This window comes from Penicillium antarcticum (genome assembly GCF_028974205.1).
Source record: "Penicillium antarcticum strain IBT 31339 chromosome Unknown utg000008l_segment0_segment0, whole genome shotgun sequence".
Classification (NCBI taxonomy): domain Eukaryota; kingdom Fungi; phylum Ascomycota; class Eurotiomycetes; order Eurotiales; family Aspergillaceae; genus Penicillium; species Penicillium antarcticum.
Window position 1 is genome coordinate 1,275,988 of NW_026695306.1, and position 17,339 is coordinate 1,293,326.

General features: G+C 48.9%; 3 protein-coding genes across 3 annotated transcripts; all 3 read left to right on the forward strand.

Moving 5' to 3' along the window:
* Window positions 1-1,909: 1,909 nt before the first annotated feature.
* On the forward strand, window positions 1,910-3,622 carry N7508_008010 (uncharacterized protein; the record flags this gene model as incomplete). Its single annotated transcript, XM_058466074.1, has 1 exon — window positions 1,910-3,622. One exon carries the CDS (start codon window positions 1,910-1,912, stop codon window positions 3,620-3,622), a length of 1,713 nt encoding a protein of 570 aa, XP_058317402.1.
* A 1,321-nt stretch (window positions 3,623-4,943) lies between these two features.
* Window positions 4,944-6,176, forward strand: N7508_008011 (uncharacterized protein; the record flags this gene model as incomplete). Its single annotated transcript, XM_058466075.1, has 2 exons — window positions 4,944-5,213; window positions 5,343-6,176. 2 exons carry the CDS (start codon window positions 4,944-4,946, stop codon window positions 6,174-6,176), a joined length of 1,104 nt encoding a protein of 367 aa, XP_058317403.1.
* An 8,171-nt stretch (window positions 6,177-14,347) lies between these two features.
* Window positions 14,348-15,232, forward strand: N7508_008012 (uncharacterized protein; the record flags this gene model as incomplete). The annotated part of the gene is made up of 1 exon (XM_058466076.1): window positions 14,348-15,232. One exon carries the CDS (start codon window positions 14,348-14,350, stop codon window positions 15,230-15,232), a length of 885 nt encoding a protein of 294 aa, XP_058317404.1.
* Between the last annotated feature and the right edge of the window lie 2,107 nt (window positions 15,233-17,339).

Here is a 17,339-nt window from a genome sequence, read left to right on the forward strand (position 1 = left end):
AAGCCCATGGTCCAGATTGAGTCGCAATGCATGCATCCTTCAATCTGGGGCTTTCTTTTGATTTAGCCCATGAGTGGAAGACATCAAAGAACCTCGGATTTCGGGGTTTGACCGAGCAGGGGCTTGTGGCGCACTATAGACAGCGGATGGCGATGCATGCAAAACAAGCCCTGCGTCTTTCACGGTTACATGGCTAATGTTCGGTACGAGGTTATCGATAGTCCAAATTGGCCATTACTTGGCGGTATATCACCCACAGGTAAGCTGATGATCTTTTAGAAGGACCAATAGGGCTGGGATAGGCAGACGCGGAAGTGACGGAAAACATTGTTGGTCCAATCGGGCTCTGACTCGGCGACAGGGATAGCGGAAGAGATCAGTTACACGAGGTATTTAAGATATCAAATACCTTTAGAGGCATGCTTTACACTCAGTGGTGATCCGAGAGATCATTGCTTATTGAAATAAAGTAGCGCATCTATCACATCCACGCGTTGCCTCATGTCGGTTCCACATCCATGTTGACCACTTATTGAGGCCGGTTATTGAGACATTGTAATATCTCCAAACCCCAACATCAATAAACCCCTCCGCTAGCAACTATCCAACTCAAAGATTTCACTTAGGGCCATATTGACTCAGACACATACACTATCTCGTGAATTACTTACTCTCGATCTGACTTCGATCTACTGTGAAGTGATATCAGACGCGATCGGCACGTGAATGTCCCAGAACCGGGTAGGCGGATAGACGCATTGATCCTGGGGCAGCCAATGCGCTGCAGAGAATTCAGGAACAGGAAGGCGACCATGGAAAGAAGATTCAATAGCTACATGTAACATGGTGATCCTCGATGTGCTGCCCCTGAGTCAAAAAGATATCAGATCCCGATGAATTACATCAGCCCGTGGCATCGGGGTCTAATTCGATCAACCCTGCAGGTACAGCAGCATTATCCCAGCCAATTGGTTCTGGAGAATAGAAGCGGGAAAGAAGAATTGAGATATGGGCCGCAGTGGAACGCACAAAAGGCGTGACGAAATGATCGGGCCATTTTTGGTGGAGTGGAGGCTGGACCACCCTCACCGAGGTCCACAGTATCAGCTCGTGAGCGTTGAATGGATGGCATAAGAAGAAAGTGGTGTGAGGCGGTTGTCTGCAGAAGTGTGAATCTCTAGATGTGATACCCTGTTAATATTGGCCTCGGTCGTATACTATCTAGACTATTGTTTTGGAACCAGAGAAAGGACAAAGAAAGCCGAAGGCCTTGTTTTTAGGCTACTTTATTATACATGTAAATTCATTGTATTGTCTCCTGAATCCTGGCGGCACGAGAGGAACAACAAGGATTCGAAGTTATACTTCGGGCATGCATGCCCTTGAAAAAGCATGGGTACACAGCCTCCATGCTTATAGATAGCATGCTTGTGTCCTTATGCTTCATACTGCCAACCTTCCTCTTGAGGCTGGGATCATCTAGATGAGTTGAAATTGTGAAAGTTTCACAAAATCACTAGTTTAGCCGATCTCTACGTTTGTGGCTCGGGCAGTTTTGACTGCCAAGAGATCTTAATCTTACGGACGCCTTCGTCAGCCAATTATAGTCTACGGACTTTGACAAATACTTGTGGTGACCAGACGACAGGGCCAATGTGAAGCTCCGATCGGGCGGTCACGGGTCCACAATCAACCCTAACTTACAAACTATCAGTTCTAAGTCGGTTCGAAGGGTGATCTACAGAGGGCTAAAACTTGAACTCGGGACAGGGGTCCACTTCCCTCGTGCTGGCGCCTGAACTGGATCGTGACTGCGGTTCAATTCACTTAAAAGCGTCCCTGACCCAAGTAATGGGTCAAGTAAGCGCTATCCAACTTCACTCACTTTCCTTAAGCACTCAAAGCCACTATGGGGTCCGAACTCGGTGTCACTGCCGACTCCAAGGCTGAGATCGATCTCAGCCCTGTCACTATCTGGTGGGCTGTCTGGGCATGTGTCTGGACCATCGCCGTCGTGTGCGGCATGGCCTATCTCATCGTCCATCGCAACATGCCTACTCTCCGAATTCGAGGCCTCGGTCTATCGTTATCTGCAATCGTTCTTCTTCATTTATACTGGGCACCGGTCCAGTTCGCCACTATGGTCGGCCCTCTGTTGCCAGGAGACTGCCAGTACTGGATGATGGGCACATTGTTGCCCTGTGGTATCGCCTTGTTCCACGCCTCCAACGCTCGCTTCCTCCACGTCGCCAAGCTCCAACGCAAATACGCTCAACACGGCGAGCGTCTTTTCATGTCCCCCACCCCCGAAGAGCAGCCTAAGGGCCTGATCGCCCGCTTCCACCGTCTCAGCTATTCTACTAAGATGCTTACTATTGTTGGCGTCGGAATGTTCCTCCAGATCTTCCTCACTATCCTTATGTGGCTCATTTCCCGCAAGTGGCACAGCTCCTGGGGAATCCCCGGCACTGAAGTTCACGGAACTATCATGGAACAGAAGACGGCACAGGGTGCTGGATGGGAGTGGTGGCCTGGTGTAGCCTGGCAATTGGCCTGGTCCTGGGTCGTCGCCCCTATCGTTCTTTGGAAATCTCGCAACATCCATGACACCCACGGCTGGCGAGTCCAGACTATCGGCTGCGCCATCGCCAACCTCCATGCCACCCCAATGTGGCTCATCGGTCTCTACGTCCCTGGTATGGCTCCGGTCAATGCCGTATTCGTCCCTCCTCAGTGGATCTGTCTGTCTATCATTTTTATTGAAATCTTTACCGTCTTCCTCCCCTGCTGGGAGGTGATGCGTCACCAGTCCCTCCAACAGGAGACTCTCGACTCAATTGCGCGCTGGGAGTTGAAGGTCAAGTCCACGGGCTCCGAGGCCAAATCTCTTAACTCTGAGAGCACCATGGTTGGCTCCAGGATTTCAGGCTGGAAATCTGCCAATGAGTCAGTGAGAACTGAGAACAGCTACCGTGACAGCATCTTGACCATGAGCGCCCTTGAGCACGTCCTCGAACGCAACCCCGCTCCTCTCCAGGAATTCTCTGCCCTCCGCGAATTCTCCGGTGAAAACATCGTCTTCCTCACCAGCCTGGCCGAGTGGAAGAACTCGCTGCCCGCCACTCTGCGTGACCGCAGCCTCCCCCGCGATGGCAACAGCAGAGACGTGATCCGCGACCACTTCAACCGCGCCCTGCATATCTACGCTGAGTTCATTAGCGTCCGTCACGCCGAATTCCCCGTAAACATCTCATCCCAGGACCTGCGCAAGCTCGAAACCATCTTCGAGCGCCCCACCCGTCTCATCTACGGCGAGGAGCGTGAGTGCGTCGACCCCACCTCTCCTTTCGACAAGTTCACCTTTGATCTTCCATCGCCCACTCTCTCGGATAGCTCCGAGAAGCCGATGAAGTCGTCAATCAAGAGCTCCTTGACCGATGCTATTAAGGATCGCGTGCAATACTGGGGTGACATCCCGGCGGACTTTGATGCTTCGATCTTCGATGCTGCCGAGGCGTCTATCAAGTACCTTGTGCTCACCAACACGTGGCCCAAGTTCATCAAGGACCGCAGGAATTCGATTGGATCCTTTGATACTTTGAATGTCGGTGTGGAGGTTTAATTTTCTTCGTGGCATGAGCATGTGAAATGAATATAGCTCGTTGGATGCTTCGAGTTAGGTCTCGTGTGCAACTTACTTGGCTCTTGGCTCCAATGGAGAAATCTCCAACTACCGATTATTGAGAGACTGTACATACATATTTTGGTCATTGGATGGATGTAATGTAATGGATTAACTTAATTACGCTGGATACCCACACAATCTATTTCTTATTAACTGTTGTCATTAGCTTCAAGGTAGGACATTGTAGCCGGGAGTTGTAGCTTTAGGTGTCAACATTTATCCCTTTGCTATGTTCTTGTGCCTGATATCTTGTATATGATGCCTTAGGCCCTATGTGGTCTGTCTAATGCCTTGTGCCTTTTCTTTCTGAATTGCATCCAACCATCAAAGCGATCGAAGAGAAGGATTCTTGTTATGTGTGATCACGTATACACAATGAATGGTATTGCCTCCAAGCGCAGAATGGATAGGTCATACACTATTGTAAAGGCCGTCTTAATGATCGAATCTATTCACAATGAGCGTACTTGGGTTATATCAAGTTGAATCAAACTCGCGTAGGAATAGGACGTAAAGTGGCGCGCAGTACACGCATTCATATCGTCACTGGTGTCTCACTCCATCATCCATCTACTATCCTACAATCTCGCTGATACATTCGATGTCTTGCTGTTTGTCATTCCAAATTCATGTCTGGTAACCGATACTATTTAAGACTGGGTTATAATCAAACTCGCGCGAAAGTGGGACGTAAAATTGCGGGCAGTACACGTATTCTAAGCGTCACCAGTGCCTCGCTTTATCTTTCATGCACGACTTTGCTGAGATATTCGATGTCCCATCGTCTCTTCGCCCCGAGTCTATGTCTTTGTTGTGCTAGACATAGATGTGACATCTTGGTAGCCTGTAGTCGAGTGTATCACCGTGTACTTGGCGTAGTGACTGATAACTATTGTCTTCTTCGTATGCCATCCTGCCCATGGGTCCTATTGCCGTTGCGTATAACCTGCTTTGCTGCATGAGATTGAATATCAGATATCAGAGGTCAACATAGAATGAGCTTCCGATAGCTAGACTTCCTAGGCAGCTAGACATGAAGTTCAAAGATGTAAACGATTTATCATAAATGGCGGAATCTGAGGTCGTGCAAGGTCCCAAATAGGCAGGCACCACCGCCGTTCCTTCCCCAAGTGATCCCGACTTTTCGACGCGTGACCGTTTGTTGTTATTTCTCCCGGTCTCCATCGTCCCTTCTCTCTTTACCTTTCCCCCCTCCCCAGGTTTGATCTTCCTCTGTATCATCATGCATACTGCCAATATGCCTACCGTCATTGGTAACTCGACTCCCTGGAAGCAGATCAGCGAATCTCGCACCAGCGAGCTCCGCGACAGGCAAGAGATCTGCTACCAGACTGCTGTTATCTGGGCTCGGGTGACAGGTGAGAAGACTTTGGATGACAGCGTTCATGCTCCCACGCCCAACTGGCAGCTCGAGTCGAAATGGCAAGTGACTTATGAGTCCTACGTTTCTGATCTAGCTTCGTCTCGCACTGAGATGTTTCATCGCTCGGCTGTCTCCCACGACAAGGTATATCATGATAATATGTGCTCATATGCCCAACTTACCTCTCCACATCCTCCCCTCTCTCTTCGCGCCTTTCTCGTATCACCTCACCGCTGGCTTTATAGGTGCTTGTCTTATGTTGATATCTCATAGACTGCACCTCTCGCTGCTTCTCTGCATGCCTCTGGCCACTACAAGAAAGCGACCGCAGCTGCCACCGCCGATCCCACCGACAGCCCCGGATATGACAATGAGTCTGGCAAGACTGACGAGATCAACACCCTTGGCAGCACCAATGATACCGGCATCCGTCCTGTCGCTTCTGCTAAGGACTTTATGAATTCCTTCCGAGCTTTGCGAGTCGCCGAAGCTGCCGCTGCTGCCGCTGCCGAGCCTGGCCCTCCTCGTCGTCTGTTGTTCAAGAACCTGCCTGAGTGGGCAACCATCTCCCACGTTCTGCACCTTGTCTGGGGCGGTACCATTGAGCGGGCCTGGAGTGAGACCTCTGGTGAGGTCAATGTCCAGTTCACCGATGCCGACGACTGCAACAGATACTTCGAGCAGTATTCCGAGGGCATCTCCATCAAGGTCGGTGATGATGGGACCCAGATCTTCATTGAGCTCATGGACAATGACATTGAGCACCCTGATCTTGCAAGCCGTATCAGTGCCGATGCTTCGCGTCTCGTGTGCCTCTCTGGCCTGGCAACTTCCCTGGTGGGACAAAACGATGAGCCCATTTTGGGTATTGCCTCTCAGCCTGAGTGGGAGAATAAGGAGCTTGAACAAATTCTGATCGAGTATGGCACGGATGTAAGTCTTCCTCCCAGCGTGGACTCCATTGATGTTGAAATACTTACTGACTCAATGAAGGGCACTCTTAATATCCATGTCTCTTTCTTCAACCTTCACGACGCTTGGGATTTCTACCAAGATATCAAGGAAGGCACTTATGATTGCATTTCCAAGTTCGAGGCTGACCCGTAAGTTGCCTGGCTCATGTTCTTGTTTCTTTTCAGCGATTCCTTTGCTCATCATATAAATGATAAGTTGTACCCTGGCGAATGCGTTTCACTTCTTTGATATGAGCAACCCGATGTTCGGGGCCATCTTTGCCGGGGCTGCAACTGCAGAGTAGGTTGCGAGTCACCAACTACCGAGGACGCTTCATCAGCAACTGCCTCGCTAGTACCGCTGCTATTATCTCGTTCATGTTTTTCAGACATCAGTGATATCCAGGTTCGGATATTGCAGGGTGGGACCTTTTTCTCTCTCTCCTCCTGTTCCTTTTGCTTTACAGGGGAATTTCATTTCGGCTTTCTCCTTTGGCCAACACCCGGATGTTCAGTTCAAGTCTTTCCAATGAAACATCATTTCAAACAATAATTCAATCCGATACTACTTACGCTGAGGATCCAATCCATCATAGACCCCTCATCGGTATGTATCTGCTGACTTGAATAGAAAACCCTCCATGTCCAATCCACTGCCGATCTCAACATCGAAACCCAGCCCACAGATATCACCTACGTATTCACAACCCGCAGCAGCCAGTAGAAGAAAAAGCCGCAACCAACAGCGCCAATTCACGGCAGTGACCATGTCACCCGTCTTAGCACCCCTCAACCTACCAGGCGCTTCGAAGGCCAAATCCGGTGAATGCAGTCATAGCCGAGACTTCTCCGTTCAAGGAAGGTGGACAAGGATGAACAAAATACCAAGCATGGAAAGACGAAGAGTGGGCTGGCAAGGTTTAGATGACGCCCCAAATTTCTCCGATCAACCCCAGTCAAGCCAACCAGCCGCAAGGCGTTCCATGCCTTGCATCCGCCGGGTTTTGCATTATATCGAAACAGGAAAGAGATAAGACTCAGCCACGTGGTGATTTGTCTCTTTTCTTGGTGCGCATTGAATGCGAGGTTGGGGGGAGGGGGATATGCGGGGTAGATGATGCAAATGAAGTCATGTTGAATCGTTTCAGGAGATGTGCAGCGTCGGGTAGTGTCGGTAGTTTGGTTGGTTAGATTGGGTGCTGAGAACTTGAAAGAGACTATTCCAAACTAAGTAATTGAGATGCTGGTGTTGATGTTACGGAGTACTGGTAGATATCTTGGTTGGGAGATGGATATACAAGATGTCGGTGAGTGCTGATCTGATATCGAAAGTAAATGAATGATTCTGCATGAATACACATTCGGGCATGCGACATTGCATTTTTGCATTCAGAAGATTTCTAATTTGGGTAACTACCTTGTATAGCGTAGCATCATGTATGTAACTACGGACGACAGAAGACAGAAGAACCACCGCGACAAATATCCCGCAATTTCGCAACATGATAACGAATCAGTCCAGTTGCATGCCCTGAAACAGTTTGCTCTGCAGGCATCCTGCAGGAGCAGGAGATCGGTCCTATAGTGGTGGTTAACTTGGCGCTAGACTGCTACTACTGCACTGCGGCAAACTCGGCGATCTAGCAGCAGCCAATCTGATACTCATATTCACATTTACCTTCGCGTCATTTTCGTGGGCTGAGACTTTATTCTCGGGATATACATCTATGACATATCCAATACCGTCCGTCCATTCTCGGGTTTCATTGCCACAATGTTTCTTTGTTTCTTTATTACAGTCACGAATGTCTGGGGCAAGGCTGTATACCACTAAAATAGATGCGACAGTACTCCCAGTGCGCAGCAAGGCGTCCAAGACAAGGCTACCCACAGCCTATCTGCACAAAGGACCAACGTTCCCCACTTAGCATAGTTTGACATACAATGCGAGGATCGCAATAGAAGGTGGAATGAATGGAATTGAAATTGGGACGATACGCACGCAATACACCCTTGACCGGTGTTCTCTGCTCTACATAGTCCAAAAGTAAGAATTAAATGCAGCAAATAATGTTCCCGTGAAGAAAATCTGTCCCCCTTCTCCCGTCTCCGTGTTCTCCGTTCTCCGTTCTCTAGTGCTCCATTCTCCACTTGGTCCGGCTACCCCGAAGTGGATTGTTCCATGGTTGACCCTCCATTTGGAATCAAATGACTCAATGCTGGTTGGGCCTTGCAAGCGAGTAGATTCAGAACTCTATGGGTGAGGCTCTGCGCGCTTGTATTTTTTTTTTTGAAACGGTGTCATTACATGTATTGAAACATGGTAATTTGAACTTTTATTTTTTTCTTTCACCATCCTTTACGTGCTCAGATCTTTCAGCCACTTCACGGACTTAGGGTTTCGATCCCTTGATTCCGCGGACTTGCATGTTAGGGCTTTGATATTGTAGATGCAACGGCGTCTGACTCGTGAACTACGACGTCACCATCGAGCCATCCTGTCCCATGTTCAACCCCCATCTCCAATAAGAAGGACCGGTTTGCCCGAGTGGCCAAACTGAGTCAAGATGTGCGAGCTGTCGTCAGATGTGGTCAGGCTCTAAGTCGATCCGAGCTAGGAGCGGTCACGGATATCACCGAGGACAAGAAAATGCGCGGTTTTCCAACCTATGGATTCGAATAAAGCTAGGATAGAGCGGATCCAGAGAATCAAGAGTCGATAGTCAGACTTCGTATACTCCACAACACCACACTGAAGAATGCCAGGTTTTTTATACGACAGTGTTGGGTTTATACTTTCAGGCAAAGTAAATTTTTTAGAAAAAGGCAGCGACCTGCCGAAGTAGGCGAAAAGCGGATCAGATTGTCATTTGATCATTCATCACTTCTTCAATGTCTCGAAAGTTTGGCGTTAGACTTCCGGAGTTTCTGGTCTCTGAAGGCCAAACCTCGGAGATATTCCCTCCCGTGAAGAAAAGAACATCCGAACCACTTACTACTCTAGGCATAGTCCTGGATCCCGTCAGTGTCAGACCCATCAAGGCACGGGTGAATACGACCTCCTCCAAATCCTATACACCATTTTCCATAGACTGGCCACTCGCAACGTCCGAGATTGAGATGTTCCAAGACAGCACCAGTCATCGGCCGAAGTGAAACACCCTAACAATGAGATAGTCCACGTTACAAGGCCCGATCCCGGAGCTAAGGACCCAAGGCTCTGGCTTTGGTGTGATGACGGAGCATTAGTCCTTGCCTCTTGTCGTCAATGCCCGGGGTTTGATTGGTGCTGAATAGAGGGATGAAGGAATGTGCACGTGTGGGCATTGACCTGACCGCTCTCACCGATAGTGCGAAGATATCCCAGTGGAGGATACACCAGTATACGATCAAGGCGTGCCATGTATCTCATGATCATGATCATGTTCATCACTACAGAGTACAGCCCGGTCGCTAATGATCAACGTAAGTACAGTAGCATGGGCGTACAATACTGTAGCAATCTAGGGATGATGGCTGTCGCTCGCCCCTTCCCACCACAGCAACGAATCAGAAATCCCTCTTCTGCACTTTTCTTGTTGGTTCTTGACCTGTTCTTGTCGAAGGATTTTTCATGTCACATCCCACTGTTCATACATACCGCACCCGTTCAACGCCTCCAATCTCCAGCCCCAAAACCAACCTTGCAGTGCACATCCTTCATATCGCGTAATCACCGTTGCAGGTCTTCATGTAGGTTGAGGTGCCTTGCCAGTATGGCGACATCCACACAGAATACCGAGTCCCACTCATGCTCACTCTCACTCTCACCGCACCTGTACCTCGTACCTACTATACCGATCGCATGCCATGTAACCTGATCCTTCCGTAGGGTTGAGTAACACCGGTATACACATGTACATGTAGATGTAGTACTATCGCCCTACTATCATTCGACATGAGTTTTGCACCTGCGCATCTCCATGCAAAATGGTACGGGCAAGAAACAATTTCCAGACGTAGCGAATTACATTGCCCTGCATATAGATCCACTATTTTTTTTCAGTGACGTGATTGGCAGTATTTATACGCTGTGGCCTATCATCATGTCGCGTTGTCCTGAATCGGGCAGTTAGTGGGCCTCTTTCTTTCAATTAATCCGAGGTCTGTACAGAGTGTCAGTAGGTCGGTATGTCGGTATGTCGGTATGTCGGTATGTCGGTATATGTATGTGGGTAATGGGTAATGGGGTTAAGACCCCCGGGGCTATGTACTGCACAGACCTAGTAAGCCGGGCAGATCAGGTTCAAGGTGAGAGCGGATGAAGCATGGTATCTGCAGGCTATGTGATCGAGCCTAAGTCAATATTATTGTGTGTGATAATGTGAAATGTAAATATAGATGCCGTGGGACAATTTATCCAGGCATATGAATATTGCGATAATTCTTGTTCTTGGAGATACGAAACAAGCAAGTCCAGTAACGCTAGCCCAGTCGAAGCACACACCCAGTATATTTCCTTTCTTTTTTTATTTTTATTTATTGCTATAATTGATCGCTAAAGTCAGAAAATAAGCAAGCTTCGGCAGTAAGAAGTAATCGTCACGCAAAACCACGTGTCCCTAGTGCCAAAGAAGCCCCGGCTAAAACGGTGCGCCTGCGTGGCTAAGGGATTCAGTGGCTCTGATGAGCCGACATAGCGTCAGCCACCCCTTCCAGGCTAACCCGTCCGGAAAGTAATCCGCGAGAGCAGGATGAGACATGACTCTCCAAGTAGACCATCGTTCCGCCGATCACGAGCCGAGTCGTGAAGATGATCCGCGGAGGCATAGATAGGCGTGTCTGTCACCCGCAAAGTGGAGATGAGAGAGAGTCAGAGTCTCGGAGGGATTTTATCTTTTCTTTTCAGGTACGGAGTACGGAGTTTGGAGGGCGATATTCCTAACGGAGTACTCCGTTACCAACTCCATACTTCATGGCCTGATTGGTACTGTAATTACAGACCGTGTATTTGTATCCAGCCCTGCCAGTCAATAAGCGTGTAACATGGTATCTGACAATACCAATGTGAATAGTCAATTCTCATTCGCTGCTTCGCTTATCATTCCTTTGTTCTCGGTCGATTCCAGAACTGCGCCAGAACACGGAGACTTTCTCATTTCTTTTCCTTTCTCGAGCCTGATATAGTCCTCTAAGGTCGCATCTGGAATGTCACTGCCCTAGGCTGAATCCAGGAAAAGCTGTGAGCGCGCTAGTAGATACTGTATATTGGGCACGCTCCTTGGCAGTGATGCCTATCCTATCCCCAGTCGCTGTGAGGTCATGTCACGGACATGGCCATGGTTATCTCGGCATCGGCTATATACAGTATCAGTGTATGTGGCTAGTCGAACGGAGCTAAACAAGGTACGTGTTCTCTCTGCCGCCGTTGGGGCCACTTCATTTCCCCTTCCTGGTCATTGCAGCGGTGCATCGCGGAGAACCCTTATGTAAAGTACATCGAACTAGACAGGAAGAGGAGGAATAGGTCGTCTACATGCATGAGCAATGCGCATGTTAGTCCGTCTTGTGAGGCGCACGGCCAATCACGTGCCGTAAATACCCCGAGACTCGCGATTGCGTGGGGGCCAAGAAGCGGAGTTGGGCTACGTGTGTCTAGTATATCACCGCGCTAGTTACCACGTATGCGCAGCAGAGTGCTTTAATGTAAGAGTCGAGTCTAGTGCGGATGATTTCTGCATGATTATCACCATGCGGCTGAAACATACATCTTGGAGGCGGGAAAGGTGTTTCATTTCTGTGTGCTTGGAGTATGTGGTATTGGAATGGATGGGAGTCGGATCCGACAATCGGAGATTGACTCGAAAGGCGTTGCTTTGTTCCTTTCGCTTGATTCTCCCGAGAGAGGAATGGCTTGAAGGATACTTTCTGGAACTTATGATGCGTTGTAAACGTTTTGGCACCGGGCTTTGCGCCTCCCAACAGCCAGGGCGAGGATTGTTGCATCTTGCATGCAGATGCAAACTGTCAGGTGCTCAAAGTAGATATTCCAAATACATCATGCCACGATCTGACAGTTCGGCGCAGTTCGGGGGATCGACTGCGATCCAAAGTTTGATACACCCCGAGCCTCACTTGGAGACCCATGGTTCAATGGGGTCGTCGGTCTTCTGCGCGTCTATGCAATAACCGGAATAGTTAATTTTCAGACGGAAGCGTCCCGTTTCCAATGCGGGTACTATACCAGTGCAAAAGTCTAGAATGTTCAGATGTCAACTTCCGCCGATACTCCGAGATTAATAATTATTACGTGCTCGGTTGGCGGCTATCGCTAACGCCTAGCACCAGGACATAGCGTTGTGGCTAGACTCCATTGCAAGGATTGGAAATCTACTCTGAACAGGAGGTTCGACACATCCCATATGCAAACAAAGAAAAGAAAAAGAGGTATGAAATCATCAGAGAAGTGATTGGCTCGTATAGCATCAATTTTGAACCCATCCATCATTTTTTTCCCCTTCTTTTATTGGAATTTCTTTTTTGGCGAGCTAAGTATGCACAGCATGACTCGTAAAAATATAAAAATATGCCTAGGGGTTGAAAACATTACCCTGCACCATGAAACCACGGCTCTCTTTTCAGGAAGGAGCCGCAGTTTGGTTCAAGCGGGTCAGGTACTTTTAATTAAATCAGTAACCACAGACCGCAGACAGAGAGAAACTGACTAACTGCTGTGTATTATCCGAGCTAGGCCCTCACGTGATTGACATCGCCTGCGGCTACGCGACTGACGAACGCCAGCGCTTTCCATGATTGGATCTGGTGGAGCGAAAACAAAGAGAAGCGGGGGGGGAGAGCAGGCTGGTTTAGCCCCGTGTTGATCTGATCTGCACGGAATCGGGGCCTTCAGGGACTTGAAAGGTCTGTTCAGCGCCTGAGTGAGAGGCTTGCCAGGGGTCTCGGAAGCAACAGGCCATACAGCGTCGACAGATGACGTCCCCCGTTGGGCTAGGGAGACGGCGCTTGCGCAAGTTGACTGCGCCGCGCACATAACCTGCTGTCTCTGTGGTGTCTTTTACCTGAACTGTTTCGGGTGTCTCGGGGTTTGCCGTTGACACGTCGTTTCATTCGAATATCCCGCGTTTAAGGACAGAGAGAACGTGGGCGCTTAGCTGCGACCATATTGATATCCTCTTTTGGGGCCATCGGCTCCTGACGAAAATCCCAAAAACCGTTGGCGGCAAATGCAGATGACCGACGATCTTGGTCAAGGCGCAGATCTAGGGAGAAAATGGCGCAAAAGAACGAAAATTACAATACGAGTGGAGGCCAATCATGCAGCTCGGCTGGATCGTCAAGGAGATTCGGTATGACGGCGGGAAATCCGTTTCACTGTATAGCATATGGTGTGTAGTCTTTACAAAATATAGATGTAGATATTGCTACATCTGAAGAGGATAGAGAAGAGCTTGTGCCACATCCTCTCGGACATCTAACATTGGAATGCGTTGGCAGTTCGAGGCCAAATTGAGCCCGCATTAGCTTGACACGTTCATTCGTCGTGGTGTCCCAAGGCCATGGCTTACGTCGCAACAGATGACTCTTGCGTCTACCAATAGACGCCGCGCGTTTGTGTTGGTTTTTAATTTCACGGTCATGTATCTGTATAGAATTGAAACATCCAAAACCGCAAATGGCAAATGGCAAATGCCACCTATACATAGCGGCTATGAATTTGGAATTGTCGCGCTAATAGTGTAAAAGGGTAAAGGTGTAAATCCACACGGAATTGCCGCGGAATGGGAGCCTTTTTGATCGCCACTTTTTCTTCAAAGATATCAATTTAAATAGTGGCGAAAAAAAATAAAATAAAAGTCCTCTCCACCGGACACGGAGCACCCTGTCCGGTTCACCGATTAATTATTTTTTATTCTCTGGGGGTGGAACCAAACCACCCCTGTAGCCTTGTGTATCCGCGGTACACAGCTATACAGGGGGGCTAAAGGAGCAGACAGTTAGCTTCTTCTTTGGTTCTCATTTAAGGCTCTGATCTGCTTGCCTTTCCCTTAAGTTTTTTATTTTTTTGGATCTATAAACCTTGGCCCATTACCCCGGCTATACTTCATCCCACCTCCCTTACTTCTACACATGTTCATTCCAAATATCCCCCATTGATTTGGATCTGATATACGGCGCTTCTCCTACATTCTCCCCACTATAATTACTCTGGTCTGTGCAACCACCTGGGGAAAGGGAAAAAAAAAAGTTGAACCTCGGCTTTTCATCCCCAGATTTAGATCTATTCAGATCCATGAAACCATAAACCTACTCGTCTTTCTCTACACCATGGAAACACGCACAGAATACGCGCAGCTGCCCTCGACACGACAAAGCCGCATGAAAATCGACGCCCTCTTAAACCCAGGCGAAGAAGACAGCTACACAGACTCACCTCGCTCGCAACACGCAATCCCATCCATCCACAGCTACCAACACTCGCCAAGTTTCCCCCCAAGTCCAAACTACTGGTATGGACGGTACCACGACACCAGCCCGGGGGGACTATCCAGCGCAACCCACAGCAGCAGCCAAAGCCATAGCCATAGTCAAGCAGGAGCAGGGCCAGGCCCAGTCCTAGCACACCCCCAACCCCAAAACCAATCCCAAAACCAACACATGTTCCTAACCTACCGCCCCTCCAACCAAATGAGCACAAATCCACCCAGACACAACAGCACCAGCAACGCTGGCTCAGGCTCGATCTCAGGCTCAGGCCCAGGGTCGCGCTCAACAAACTCCTCCCCAGACCCCTACCACCCTCAAAGTCGTGAGCGCTACGACAGTGTATCCAGCAGCTCCAGCGCAAACGCAGATCGGCGCCGGCCTCCGCGGCCCAAGTACGAGGAGGAAGAGATGTACTTCATCTGGTATCATCGCGTTGATCTGTGCCAGGAGTGGAAGGAGGTGCGCGAGGCGTTTAATCGGCAGTTCCCTGATCGCCAACGACGCGGATTTCAGGGTATCCAGTGCAAGTTCTATCGCTTTATTAAGGAGAAGAAGTGTCCTACGTTACGGGAGCAACGGCGCATGCGCGATGGCGAGTTCCTTCGTGAGGGGACTAGTGTTCAAGGTGGGACTGAGTCTGGTGCGCCGCGCTTTGGAGTGATTGAATGGGGGAAGGTTTGGTATCCTTGGATGAGGGAAAGTCGGGAGGAGATTTTGAGGTTGTGATTTTCTTTATTGTTGCTTAGTTATTCTGATTGCTTGTTTCTTGTTGGGCTGGGAGGTCCTCTCGTTTGTTTTGTTTTTTTTTTTTTTTTTGGGTCCTTTCCTTTGTACTTTGGGTGGCTTTTTGTCTTTTATCCTCTCGAAGATACCTCACTGGAGTTTCGTTTTTCAGCGTGGGAGGTCTATTTGTGACCCCTGTCAGTTAACAGGGTACTTTGTTTTACCGCGCCAGGATGTTCACGCCCTGGCTTTTCTTGATGTCTACTACACTATACTATACGATCTTGACTTGGAGCAATCCTGTCGGACACAGCTATCAACTGCTTGAATGAAATTCAAATTCAAATTCAGATTCAATCTTCTGCACGACATGACTCGTAAGCATTTGTAATACCAAGTCGCCGTTCAATATTCTATAGTCCGTCCTGTCCGTGATCGATATCCTGCCGGAGACTAGCGAGTTGCTACAGTACTAACGACTGACTTGTTCTAGACAAAGCGCAAGGCGTGAAATGACAACGAATGAACTGAGTCGACAGGCTTCGTCGATCGCGGGGTCCAATCCGTCAATTCTAGCCCCAGGCAGACTTGGCAGTGCAAGGCCGACAGGCAAGATACGACATCTGCATCCTTCTCTACTATAACTATCTTACTTCAATTACTAAAAATGTCACATCGCCCCTACCGATCCATTCCACAGCCCCCAATACCAACATCTGGGAAGGATCAATCCTGAAGGGATGGGAGTACACCCTTCCTAGGTCACCGGTGGCTGGAAGACCAACTGGCACATATGGACAAAAAAAAAAGGAAATAGAAACCGAAACAGAAATGGCCCCCGGGTCGATCTGAAACGATCGGAGATCGACAACTGACCAACGATCAGGGATCAGTACACGCACAGCAGATACAACAGCCGCCTAAATGCAATACCACACAGACGAAGCAAGCCATAACCAACAATAGTAATTGTGTCGGTCAAAGCACAGCCCAACCACGCCAAAGGCAGAGAGACAATGCGCTTGATTTTCGTAGTGCAGCAAACTAGCTGGATAGACACCGTCGATCGGCGGTAGAATAGACGCGTTTGATATGAGATATGAGATGAGATACATATAAATGGACATGGACACGCATATCCCGTGCTACATTGTTTAGGTGATCCAGGGAGATCCTAGCAAACCTACAGGAACCAGAGGTGCCTGAGGAAGTTTAAAGAGGAGGTCTGGCAGAAGTGAGGAGTCAAGCGCAACTCTGACGCAAAGGATGCGACTGCCAGTGAGTCACAGTGCGCGGTTGGGAAGTACTGTACATGTCATGTATAATGTATGGACTGTATAGGGGGCGGGACGGGAGTCGGGTAAAGCTGTGGATTGGATGTGTCGCGCGCAAGCGCTCACCGTTAGTATGTCGTTTCTTTTGCTTTTTTTTCCCTGGGTTGTTCGCTCTCGCTCTTCTGTGTGTGATGCTTGGTGTTTTGGTCTTGGTCTTAGTGTCTTTGATGGTTGGGATCTACGGTCTGATCGAATTGGGTAGGTGGGCATACGATTTGTTTACATGTAACTGGTGTGCTGTTTATAATGACAGGTGGGGGGGTTTCGTACTTGAAGGTAAAGGAACAAGTTAGAATCTTAGCATGTATTTTCAATGACAGTCTCTTCATTCCTTGTAATTACTCTTCTATAAGGAAGAGGAACAGGAACGATGGTCATTGGATCGCATCAAGATCCTCTTCTGACGGAGACTAGCGTCGGGATCGGGGAACCATCCCGCGGGCGCCTTAATTTTTCACTTTGCCGATCTCATGTGAAGCCCAATGTCTCAGCCTCAACCTCGAAAATTGGGGGATTGGAGAAGCAAATTCGGGGAGAGTGTGGGGCGACACAGGCCGAGAAGCATACGTAGTAGGCTGTAATGGACTAATAGCCTAAATTAGCTTAGAACCGCAGTGAAGAGTGAATGTCGATCTGCATCCCGTGTGAGTTAGGGCCCCAATGTTGAGATGGTTGGGGGCCAAAGGTACGAATTGTCCTCGGTGGGGCATGACAAATTGCGAATACGTGTTCAATCGCTTCATACTATAATATGGAGTCTAGGATGACGATAGGGT